Source organism: Erythrolamprus reginae, chromosome 1, assembly GCF_031021105.1.
Source record: "Erythrolamprus reginae isolate rEryReg1 chromosome 1, rEryReg1.hap1, whole genome shotgun sequence".
Classification (NCBI taxonomy): Eukaryota; Metazoa; Chordata; class Lepidosauria; order Squamata; family Dipsadidae; genus Erythrolamprus; species Erythrolamprus reginae.
In genome coordinates this window covers 188558064-188570923 of record NC_091950.1, presented here as the reverse complement: position 1 = coordinate 188570923, position 12860 = coordinate 188558064, and the positions used below count along the sequence as shown (strand labels likewise).

Here is a 12860-nt window from a genome sequence, read left to right as displayed (position 1 = left end):
AAAAAATGACTTGCTCCTTAGAAAAATCTGTGACTTCAAGGGGTCCACTTTTAAACCTCAGAAGCATTTTTATTATGAAATGGGACAGTTGTGAATCACAGCTAACAGCACCTGTAGCAAACTGGATTCAAGAGTGGACGCTCTGAAATCTTGTAATATGAGCTCTTCCCTCCCACCACCACCATAGGAGGTCCTGGTCTGATTGAAATATTGGATGTTCACAGATTTTAATTTCTAGAGGTATAAGTACAAGTGGTCCTTGACTTAGGATCACAATTAAGCCCAACATTTCCTTTGCTAAGTCATTAACTGAGTTTTGCTCCATTTTCCAACCTTTCTTGCTAAAGGGGTAAAGTGAATCACTGAAGTTATTTAATTAGCCACATGGTCATTAAATCTAGTTTCTCTATGAACTATGCTTGTTGGAAGGTTGCAAAAGGGGATCACAACACTGGAACACTGAAACCATCATCAATATGGGTCAGGTGCCAAGCATCTGAATTCTGATCATGTGATCGTGGGAATGCTACAACAGTCCAAAGCGTGAGGACTTACCATAAGTCTCTTTTTTTCAGTGCTGTTGTGACTTTGAAGAGTCACTAAAAAAACCTGTTGCCAGGTTGAGGAGCATCTATAGTTATATTTATGTAATTAATGACTGAGAATTATAATTACATATCTATGGGTTTTAAATCTCATTTTTTAACTCTATTGGATTTGTATTCTGTGTATTGTATTGTTGCTGTTGTGAGCCGCCCCGAGTCTTCGGAGAGGGGTGGCATACAAATTTAATAAATCTTAATCTTAATCAGTCTTAATCTTGGTCTAATAATTAAAGTGCTGACAAAGAAACCAGGAAATGGTAAGGTCTACACTTGCCTTAGACATGAAAGCTTGGGCCATTCCCTTTCTCTCAGTTCTACAAAGAAATCTGCGGTAAACCCAAAAGCCGTGGTAAACCACCTACTCTAACCACCCATCCATATTGCCAAGAAAACAACAGGGACTTGTCTGTTTAGGGTGGCAAGACTAACATAAACAAACACAAAACATCTCACTTAATAATAATAATAATAATAATAATAATAATAATAATAATAGATCACTGTATTTTGGATGTTCAGTAATAGTAAATAAATAGAGAAATTGTATCTCTTTGAGGCGAGGAGGCCAGGCGCCCTAACCCAAACCCTTGACGTGAGTGACGTCAAGTTGGCCATCTTTAAGCCAGTCACATGACCTTCAATCCACCCCCAGTGACATGATCAAGCCACTCCCACCTGGTCACATGGCCAGCAAACCACACCCAAAAAATAAGCCATGCCCACAGTGTGGTAATAAAAAATATTTGCAGCCCTTCACTGGACAGAGATGACAGTTTTAAAATCATAATTTTTAATAATAATAATAATAATAATAATAATAATAATAATAATAATAATAATAATAATTTATTAGATTTGTATGTATGTAAGTCTTGGGCCCACACCTTAGGATCTTGTCATTTGTACATTTCTTTTGGATAGTGGAACCATCCAAATATTGGGTGAATTTGATTGTCACATTTTCTGCAATTTCTTCATCCGAACTTCCTGTTCCTTTCTTGAGACAGAAGTTCCTTTCTTACTGCTGCTTCAAGGAAATGCAGAAAGGTGCCATGTTTGTGCCCTTCTATGCATCTTTTTGCCTTGCAGTCTGAAGTGCTGTGTAATCCTGATAAAGGAGTCCCTACAGATTTTACCTGCAAATATTTATTAGGCGGAATGGTGCTTCATCTCTGTTTCAAGGCCATTAAGCCAGCACTGTCCAAAGACATTTCCATTGTCATGTGGCCAGCATGACATCACGGAGTGCAGTTATCTTCCCACCAAAGTAGCACCTATTTATCTACTCGCATTTGCATGCTTCCCGAACTGATATGCTGGCAGGAACTGGGGCAAGGACAAGAATTCACCCCCCGTCACTTGGAACTCAGGTCTTGAATACAAGCTGCCAGCTTTCCTTTTTATATATATACTTTATTAATTTTCCATAAAAACCACACACAAACATACAAACACTTAACATATAGTAGGGGTTACAATTACCCCTTTCATCTTAGAAGTCAATTTTTAATACAGAAAAATAATATATTCTTAATTCATTAACTCCACATATTAATCTAGGTGAAAAGAAGAATTTTGTTCAAACATTATAATAACATAAAATTAATTTAATAAAATAAAAAAGAAGAATATATAAAATCTTTCTAATATATTCATACTTTCCCATAACATTTAATTTTAATTTTTATCTATCCACATATAAACTTTATTCTAAATAATATAAAATTCAGATTCTTCTTGATTATTCAACCGTCTTGTCATCATATACATCTCTGCACAGTCTAAAACTTTCTTTATTACATCTCCTTCTTTGGGAGTATTTTCTCCCTTCCAATTTTGTGCATAAACTATCCTGGCCGCTGTTAAGATATGAATAACTAAGTAAAAAGTATCTTTTTTATATTTCTGCTTAGTTATACCTAACAGATAAAATTCTGGGGTTTTTTTCTATTTCTTGTACAGTGATCCCCCGCTCGTTGCGAGGGTTCCGTTCCAGGACCCCCCGCAACGAGCGGGTTTTCGCGAAGTAGCGCTGCGGAAGTAAAAACACCATCTGCGCATGTGCAGATGGTGTTTTTACTTCCGCAGCGCTAGCGAGGAGCCGAAGATTGGGGGCGGCGCGGGTGTTTTAAAACGTCCCCGCTGACATGGGGGGCTCGCTAGCACCCCCCCGAACCCCCAACCAGGGTTTGGGGGGATGCTAGCGAGCCCCCCATGTCGGTGGGGACGTTTTAAAACACCCGCGCGCCTTCCCAACTGAGCTCTCAAGCCAAGCGCCAAAAGCGAACTTCTGCGCTTGGCTTGAGAGCTCAGTTGGGAAGGCGCGCAGGTGTTTTAAAACGTCCCCACCGACATGAGGGGCTCGCTAGCATCCCCCAAACCCGGGTTCGGGGTTCGGGGGGGTGCTAGCGAGCCCCCCATGTCAGCGGGGACGTTTTAAAACACCCGCGCGCCTTCCCAACTGAGCTCTCAAGCCAAGCGCAGAAGTTCGCTTTTGGCGCTTGGCTTGAGAGCTCAGTTGGGAAGGCGCACGGGTGTTTTAAAACGTCCCCACCGACATGGGGGGCTCGCTAGCATCCCCCCAAACCCGGGTTGGGGGTTCGGGGGGTGCTAGCGAGCCCCCCATGTCAGCGGGGACGTTTTAAAACACCCGCGCGAAGCAGTACAGTGGTACCTCATCATACGAACTTAATTGGTTCCAGGAGGAGGTTCGTAAGGTGAAAAGTTCGTAAGATGAAACAATGTTCCCATAGGAATCAATGTAAAAGCAAATAATGCGTGCAAATCCTTCAGTAAAATCCCAAACTTTAGAAGGGAGGTGAACAGAGGGCAGGGAGGAGCAGCTAAAGGGGGCGGGTGGAAGAAGCAAGGCTAGGCTAAAGGGTGAGTGGGAAGGAAGAAAGGCAAGGGGGGCGCCCCTCCCTTTTCTTTCTTCAAAAGACACCATTTCAGTGCCTTTGCAAGCATGCAAAATCTTTACTCCTCCAAACTGCCCCTCCCTTTTCTTTCTTAAAAAGACACCGTTTCAGTGCCTTTGCAAGCATGCAAAATCTTTACTCCTCCAAGCTGCCCCTCCCTTTTCTTTCTTAAAAAGGCACAGTTTCAGTGCCTTTGCAAGCATGCAAAATCTTTACTCCTCCAAGCTGCCCCTCCCTTTTCTTTCTTCAAAAAAGGGGAAAAAAAGAAACCCCTTCATCCCAGCAGCAGCTGCTTGGGTTCGTAAAGTGAAAATAGTTCAGAAGAAGAGGCAAAAAAATCTTAAACACCGGGTTCGTATCTTGAAAAGTTCGTTAGAAGAGGCGTTCGTAAGATGAGGTACCACTGTATCTAAATGGCATTTGGATCTAAATGTTTCCACATTAATCATTTGTTGCTAGTTAGATGTCATCCTCATTAGCATTTCCAGCATAGGCAATATGTGCATTAATTAAAAAATACTTGTGATTCTGGGGATATATGTTACGTAGATGGCACATGATTCTCACTTTCTCCCACATACAAGTCATAGAATCTCTTCTGCAAATGCATGTTGTTCTTTTTTCTTCTTCCTAGAGGAGGCTAAAGGCTAAAAGTTTCCTATCCGGCATTTTGCTTCTTTTTTTCTAATGCTGCATTAGTTTGGTTCCAGGAAGTCTGCAACATCTGAGCAATTAAAAAGAGAGAGAGAAAGAGAATCACTAAATGGAACAAAATGCCATCTTTCTGCTCTTCTGTTTTTTTTATTGATTTTAACAGCATTACAATTAACATTTATTGAGAAAACAGTTATTAGTTGTAATGTTATATCTAAATTAAGTAGCCTTATAGTGATATCATTTCCCCACCTGTCCCCACTGGCTTCCTGATAAAGATGATCTCCACACACCAACATACAATAGTGGCAGCAGGGGTGAAACAAGTTTCTGAACCTGAAAGCTTCTAAAAAGTGTTAAGATGTAAGGGCTAATCTATTAATTTTTATTTTATTTATTTATCGCATTTAGAAACCACTCATCTCCCTTACAGAGAGAGAGACCGCGGGTGGTGTACAAATGTTTAAAAATGTAAAAAACTGAATGTAACAATTTAAAATAGGGCAAGAATAATTAAAATGTAGGTTTCAAATTCAAAATAATTTGAGAAACTTTCCTGGCGTTCCCCATGTAAGACATAGAGTGATTTTGTCACAAATCGTGCCACTAGATAACTTAATTCATGCACTCTTCAAGCTGAAACCAATGGGAAACAGATCCCATGCTGTTAAGAAAAGATGGACGTTGTGCAGAAATAAAACAATTTTCAAACTATAGTCTTTCACTTACGAACACTTTTTTGGTGTCCTTTCAAAGTTATGAAGGCACTAAAAATAGTGACGGATGCAAAAACTTTTACAACCACACTGTGGGCATGGCTTATTTTGTAGGTGTGGCTTACCAGCCATGTGACCAAGTGGCAGTGGCTTGATGGTCATGTGACCAGGGGGTGACTTAAAGGTCATGTGACTGGCTCAAAGGTGGCCAAGTTGACATCACTCACATCAAGGGTTTGGTTAGGGTGCCTGGCCTCTCTTCACCTCAAAGAGATTCAATTTCCCTTTCTATTTACTATTACTGAATATCCAAAATATACTATTTAATTCTATGTATATATGCCATACATAGCATATTACACACATATTACACACATGCACACAAAAATATACATTATCTATTATATAAAATATGTGTATGCAGTAATGGGCAGCCAAAATGTTTACTGCCAGATTGTGGGTGTGGCTTATTTTGTGGGTGTGGTTAATGGTCATGTGACTGGGTAGGAGTGGCTTGCCAGCCATGTGATTAGATGGGAGTGGCTTGAACGATCATCATAATTCAAGTGAACTTTTAAGTTCTTGACTTACAACCTTACGAGTGTTGCTCACTGGAGTGACAATTTGCTTCACGTTTCACATGCTCTCCTTCCTGGGTCGCCCCCCCCCCCACCTCAGGCTGGGTAGCTAGGCAAACAGGTGCTGCCAGAAGCACAAATGCTGCCGGCACCGCTTCCACCCACACCTTCTGCTTACACCTCAGGCCGGAGGTGGCTGTGTGAGGCTGGAGGGAGCCAGGCAGGAGAGAGGGAAGCTCATCCAAGGCCAGGAAGGAGGAAAGAGGAAAAAAGCAAGGAGCGCAGATGCAGCAGCAGCAGCAGGGGGAAAAAGGAGAGCCAAGCCAAGACCAGTAATCCAGAAAGTGACAGCCGCCAATCAGCTGGAGCTGCGCATGCACCTTCATTTCCACCGGTGGAACTGTGTTCCACCCCGTCCTGCCTGCTGCCCACCCCTGTGTGTATGTACACACACGTGTGCATGCACAGCTCTTCTAAAATTATATACATACATACTTCTGGAAATGGCTGTCTAAACTGAACGTGTGTTTAGTTTATTGTACGTCTTCACAATAATGATAAGAAGAAGGGGGAAGGGGCTTGGAGAGCATCTTTAGGAGCCTGGGTCCTGGCTTAGATGTTTTGAAGATGCAGATGATATAAAAACACCACCTTTGTGATTCTGAAAGAGCAAGCAGGCTCCTGGCTAATGCTAACAATTTGAGAACAGAACGAGTAGGGCGAGTCAGCTACAGCTTGACAAGGTTACGTGCAAATAAATAAAGTATGCCTGTAATTCAGGACAGCCTGAACCTTACCCAGATGGAAGACTTTGTGCTACATGCCACCAGTTATAATAATAGTCTTTCCCCAAACAGGAAAACTCATCTCCAGAATAATTATAGTTCTTGGATTAACATCATATCAAGCCTTAATTCAGTTCTGGCTACAGCTGGAAAGTAGGTCTGGCCTCTTCTTGGGAGGCCAACCAATAAGGATCAGAATCAGAAATCAGGTTTTAGGAGAAGCAAAACTTAGGCCGAAGTCAGCCCAACTGTTCCTCATGTCTACTCAGGAAGACAGTTGCCCAAACTGAGGAAATAGCAAGAGTGTTGCAATCCCAACATGTGACAGAATGAGGTGGAAGGGAAACATATGGGAAATATTCTCATGAATAGTAATATAATATAATTTAAATATGAATTCAGCAGAAATCTAATACCAGATTTTCCCCACTCTTGGCCCTGCCCACTTCTTTGACCCAAACGTATCTACTTTTTATCGTTATTCTTGCAGGAGGGAGGGAAGAAAGAGAGAGAGAGAGAAAGAGAGAGAAAGAAAGAGAGAGAGAGAGAGAGAAAGAAGGAAGGAAAGGAAGAAAGGAAGAAAGAAAGAAAGAAAGAAAGAAAGAAAGAAAGAAAGAAAGAAAGAAAGAAAGGCATATCTCCATTATCCTTTGATAGGGATTAGCAGGTTTACTTTACAACTGGGAGGTCATCTTAAACAATCAGGGCTGATTCTTCTGGAATTGTTAAGGAGAAGATTCTTGGTGACAAAAAAACAATAAATTAATTAGTATTTAGTTTGGTGTTCCACAGATTCCATCTGAGCCTGCTGTGGATGATTTTCTGTCTGCTTTGGATTTGCCAATTCCTACTTCAGATGTTATGGCACCCCTGAATTTTAATATGTGAAAGTTATAATTCTGTAGTTCTCTAAAGTAAAATGCCTATATATAATAGTTGATAAACCTTTGTCTAATCCTTAACAGATTTTTCTTTTTCTTTTGGAATCAGATTTCCAATGAAGCCCTTACAAATATTAGGACCGTAGCTGGGATTGGAAGGGAGAAAACTTTTATCAATGCTTATGAGAAACAGCTAGAAGTCCCCTACAGGACGAATATTAAAAAAGCGAATGTTTACGGAGTTTGTTATGGCTTTGCACAGTGTGTTTTGTTCATAGCCAATTCTGTCTCTTACCGATATGGAGGATTTTTAGTTGAAAAGGAAGGACTTCACTACAGCTACGTATTTAGGTAAGAAACACCCTGCAGAAGTGCTGTTTCTATAAGCACCACAGAATCTATGGATTCTCATATAGTTACAGAGAACTATCTGACTAAACAATGTTGAAAAATGTGAAAATGGGAGGATATAAAATATTGTGATCACTAAATAAATAATGGTCCTCCATGTCAGGAATTACTTTACAAAGATGTGTAAATGGGCAAATAGAATAGAATAACAGAGTTGGAAGGGACCTTGGAGGTCTTCTAGTCCAACCCCTGCTTAGGCAGAAAACTCTATACCATTTCAGACAAATGGTTATCTAACATCTTCTTAAAAACTTCCAGTGTCGGAGCATTCACAACTTCTGGAGCAAGCTGTTCCACGGATCAATTGTTCTAACTGTCAGGAAATTTCTTCTTAGTTCTAAGTTGCTTCTCTCCTTGCTTCTTGTTCTGCCTTCAGATGCTTTGGAGAATAGCTTAACTTCCTCTTTTTTGTGACAACCCCTGAAATATTGGAATACTGCTATCATATCTTCCCTAGTCGTTTTTTTCATTAAACTAGACATACCTAGCCATTCTTTATATGTTTTGGCGTCCAGTCCCCTAATCATCTTTGTTGCTCTTCTCTGCACTCTTTCTAGAGTCTCAACATCTTTTTCACATTGTGGCGACCAAAACTGATGCAGTATTCCAAGTGTGGCCTTTGTTATTACTCTGTACAAAACAGTTGAGTTTGCAATATATAAACAAGCTAACAATGAATGTTTATTTGTATTGAAGTACTATAGCTTTAACCGGTAGTGTTGCAAAGGGATCTTGGAGTCCTAGTGGACAACTATTTAAATATGAATCAGCAGCTGCCAAAAAAGCCAACACAGTTCTAGGCTGCATTAGCAGAGGGATATAATCGAGATCACACAAAGTGTGAATATCACTTTATAATGTCTTGGTAAGGCCACACCTGGAATGCTACATTCAGTTTTGATCAGTACAATGTAAAAAGGATGTTGAGACTCTAGAAAGAGTACAGAGAAGAGCAACAATGATGATTAGGGGACTGGAGGCTAAAACATATGAAGAATGGTTGCAAGGACTGAGTATAGTTTGATGAAAAAAAGGACCAGGGGAGACATGATAGCAGTGTTCCAATATCTCAGGTGTTGCCACAAAGAAGAGGGAGTCAGCCTATTCTCCAAAGCATCTGAGGGTAGAACAAGAAGCAATGGGTGGAAACTAAGCAAGGAGAGAAGCAACTTAGAACTAAGGAAAAATTTCCTGACAGAACAATTAACCAGTGGAAGAACTTGCCTCCAGAAGTTGTGAATGCTTCAACACAAGAAGTTTTAAAGAAGATGTTGGATAACATTTGTCAGAAGTAGTGTAGAGTTTCCTGCCTAAGCAGGGGATAGACTAGAAGACCTCCAAGGTTCCCTCCAATTCTGTTGTTATTATTATTATTAAATTGCCGTAAGAGGCAGCCAAAAAAGCATGATTCTCTCTCTCTCTCTGCTCACTCTATTCTTTCTGCTGATTCACTCTGACTGATGTAGTAAGCTCTGTGTGTTTGATTATAGTTTAATGTATTTGTAAGCTGTAATGTATGTCTGATATGTAAGACAATGGCAAGCTTTTAATAATGTTATTGTATTGAGAGTTATTGACTGATTTGAATGTGAATGACCAAACTGTTTAACTTGATTGTGCTATTTCTAAAGTAAACACTATTTTTATACACTTTAATGTATCTATCTTGTATGACTGAATAATTACTCATATCTCCTGGATATCTGCTGGAATCTGATGTTTTCCTCTGTGCTTGATAACTCAAGGGTCATTCTGCATACTCCCTAACAGCCTTACCAAGGCTTTAACAAATAATTTAAAATAAAATTTTGGAGATTGGGGGCTCTAATTTTTACTTGTCAGTTTCTCAATCCCGATTTACTAATCCTGGATGGAAACCCAACCAGAGGCTTTTCACCTGATTCAAAAAGTCTTTATATATACATGTATATGTATGAAGTATCCTGCAAACCGAGACATGTGTTTTTGCAATTTCAGGGTGATTTCCTCCATTGTTACTAGCGGAACCGCTTTGGGAAAGGCGTCGTCTTATACCCCAAATTATGCCAAGGCTAAAATAGCAGCTGCCCGTTTTTTTCAGCTGGTGGATCGGATTCCCCTAATCAGTGTGTACAGTGATGCCGGAGAAAAATGGGTAAGAAAATAATTGCTGTTGTTCGAATCACATAATTGCAGGATTGGAAAGATCCAAAGGTCAGACAGTCCTCTGCCGCCCTCGAGCATACGAGATTACAGTGTGCTATGTGCCAGGAAACAAAGGGGAAAAGAGCAACATGTCCTGGCATCTCTCTGCTGGGCACAATGTCAGCTCAGTGTTGAGCAAATAATACATATTTAGGATAATAGGGAGTCATTCTGGTGCCAAGGCTGAATGGTATAATATTTGCTCTTAGACACAGTGATTATGGCTTGACTCTTTTTGTCCTGTTCTTTATATCCCAGAAGACATAATATCCATGGAGAACTGCTCAGTGTAGTAGTTAAAGTGCTAGATTAGGAAGAATCGGGTTCTAATCCAACCTTGGGCACAGTAACCTGCATAAGGAAGTCAAAAAACATCCAGCTATCAATTTGCACTGGAAAAGTATGGTAGATGAGCCATGGTGGTGCAGTGGTTAGAGTGCAGTACTGCAGGCTACTTCTGCTGCCTGCCGGCTGCCTGCAATTTGGCAGTTCAGATCTCACCAGGCTTAAGGCTGATTCAGCCTTTCATCCTTCCAGGATGGATAAAATGAGGATCCAGATTTATTTATTATCTATTTATTTATTTATTAATCAGATTTGTATGCCGCCCCTCTCTGCAGACTCGGGGCGGCTAACAGCAGCAATAATACAATGTAAACAAATCTAATATTTAAGTTAATTTAAAACCCCAATTTAGAAACCAATCATACATACTACGGTAACATACCATGCATAACTTTTATAAGCCTAGGGGGAGGGAAACTCTCAATTCCCCCATGCCTGATGACAGAGGTGGGTTTTAAGGAGCTTATGAAAGGCAAGGAGGATGGGGGCAACTCTGATATCTGGGGGGAGTTGGTACCAAAGGGTCGGGGCCGCCACAGAGAAGGCTCTTCCCCTGGGTCCCGCCAAATGACATTGTTTAGTTGACAGGACCCGGAGAAGGCCAACTCTGTGGGACCTAACTGGTCGCTGGGATTCGGGCGGCAGAAGGCAGTCCTGGAGATATTCTGGTCCGGTGCCATGAAGGGCTTTATAGGTCATAACCAACACTTTGAATTGTGACCGGAAACTGATCGGCAACCAATGCAGACTGCGGAGTGTTGGAGTAACATGGGCATACTTAGGGAAGCCCATGATTACTCTCGCAGCTGCATTCTGCATGATCTGAAGTTTCCGAACACTTTTCAAAGGTAGCCCCATGTAGAGAGCATTACAGTAGTTGAGCCTCGAGGTGATGACGGCATGAGTGACTGTGAGCAGTGAGTCCCGGTCCAAATAGATTGTTGAGGGCAATAGGTTGACTCTGTAAACTGTTTAGAGAGGGCTGTAAAACACTGTTTATTTTTATTTATTTATTTATTTATTTTGTCCAATACAAATTGAAAGTTAAAGAGAATAAAAACATGTGTAGTAGTAAATATCAGGGAAAGGATAGAAGAAAAGATATGAGAATAGAATATGTCAATGAAGAATAGAGGAAAAGATATATGAATGGACAGGGGATGGAAGGCACACTTGTCCACTTATGCTCACCCCATACTGACCTCTTAGTATATAAGACTAATCACTACTGCTATTACAATCCATAACTTTGATAACAATAGCCATGGCAACTGATAATGTTTTTAGAAACATAGAAACATAGAAACATAGAAGTCTGACGGCAGAAAAAGACCTCATGGTCCATCTAGTCTGCCCTTATACTATTTTCTGTATTTTATCTTAGGATGGATATATGTTTATCCCAGGCATGTTTAAATTCAGTTACTGTGGATTTATCTACCACGTCTGCTGGAAGTTTGTTCCAAGGATCTACTACTCTTTCAGTAAAATAATATTTTCTCATGTTGCTTTTGATCTTTCCCCCAACTAACCTCAGATTGTGTCCCCTTGTTCTTGTGTTCACTTTCCTATTAAAAACACTTCCCTCCTGGACCTTATTTAACCCTTTAATATATTTAAATGTTTCGATCATGTCCCCCCTTTTCCTTCTGTCCTCCAGACTATACAGATTGAGTTCATTAAGTCTTTCCTGATACGTTTTATACTTAAGACCTTCCACCATTCTTGTAGCCCGTCTTTGGACCCGTTCAATTTTGTCAATATCTTTTTGTAGGTGAGGTCTCCAGAACTGAACACAGTATTCCAAATGTGGTCTCACCAGCATTCTATATAGCGGGATCATAATCATAATGAAATCTTCTCTTCTCAAGTTTTGAATAATTTTTGCTTCCCAATGCCTTATGAAAATCTTCCAACCAGTTCCCAATTTTATTTTAGTCCTCTAGTTAGAGAACTTCTTAAGTCACTTTCAGACAGAATTGCCCTTAAAACACCAGGTGAACTTATGCAACAATTACAGTAAACCAAGTGACCAATGTTGTGCACAAGAAATAAAACCAGAACTGAGGTACAGGTAGTCCTCAGTTAACAACTGCTCTGTTTAGTGACCATAGAAACATAGAAGATTGACGGCAGAAAAAGACCTCATGGTCCATCTAGTCTGCCCTTATACTATTTCCTGTATTTTATCTTACAATGGATATATGTTTATCCCAGGCATGTTTAAATTCAGTTACTGTGGATTTACCAACCACGTCTGCTGGAAGTTTGTTCCAAGGATCTACTATTCCAAACTTAACATCATGCTGAAGTTACTACTGTAGCATGTGACCAAAATTCAGGCACTTCCCAATTGACTTCACGTTTGTGATGGTCTTAATGTCCTGTGATTTACATCATCATCATTTGCAACCTTCACAACTGTCTCCTGCCAAACCAAGTCATTGCAGAAGTCAGGCAGAATGTCGCCAGTGGTGGTCAATGTGATGTTACCTTTAACATCAGAACTCCATCCCTTAACAACTGCATTGAACTGATGTTGTAAATTGAGCGTGGTTGCATGTTATTTCCCTTAAGGATTGAATTGCTCGGTGATGGAGTTGCTCACCCCCACTACAGTCATTGTGTGAGGATGACCTGTATCGAAAATAGCAAATAAACCTAAATATATCCCGTACAAACGTTTTTGCTTTGTAGGTCAGGATTATAGATTTTCTTTCAGTTACTTTGCATCAGGGCAGAAAGAAGCAGTGGCTGTGGTTTTTTTTCTACCCTTGTAATCC

The 12860-nt window shown here is 40.4% G+C and overlaps 1 protein-coding gene across 2 annotated transcripts in view; it reads left to right on the top strand.

Moving 5' to 3' along the window:
* ABCB11 (ATP binding cassette subfamily B member 11) overlaps nt 1-12860 on the top strand; it is a 110243-nt gene that overhangs the window by 86922 nt on the left and 10461 nt on the right. For both annotated transcript variants that reach the window (XM_070731729.1, XM_070731730.1), the window contains exons 24-25: nt 7247-7488; nt 9526-9682. In XM_070731729.1, the coding sequence (XP_070587830.1) occupies nt 7247-7488; nt 9526-9682 (399 nt within the window). The remainder of the gene's footprint in view (nt 1-7246; nt 7489-9525; nt 9683-12860) is intronic.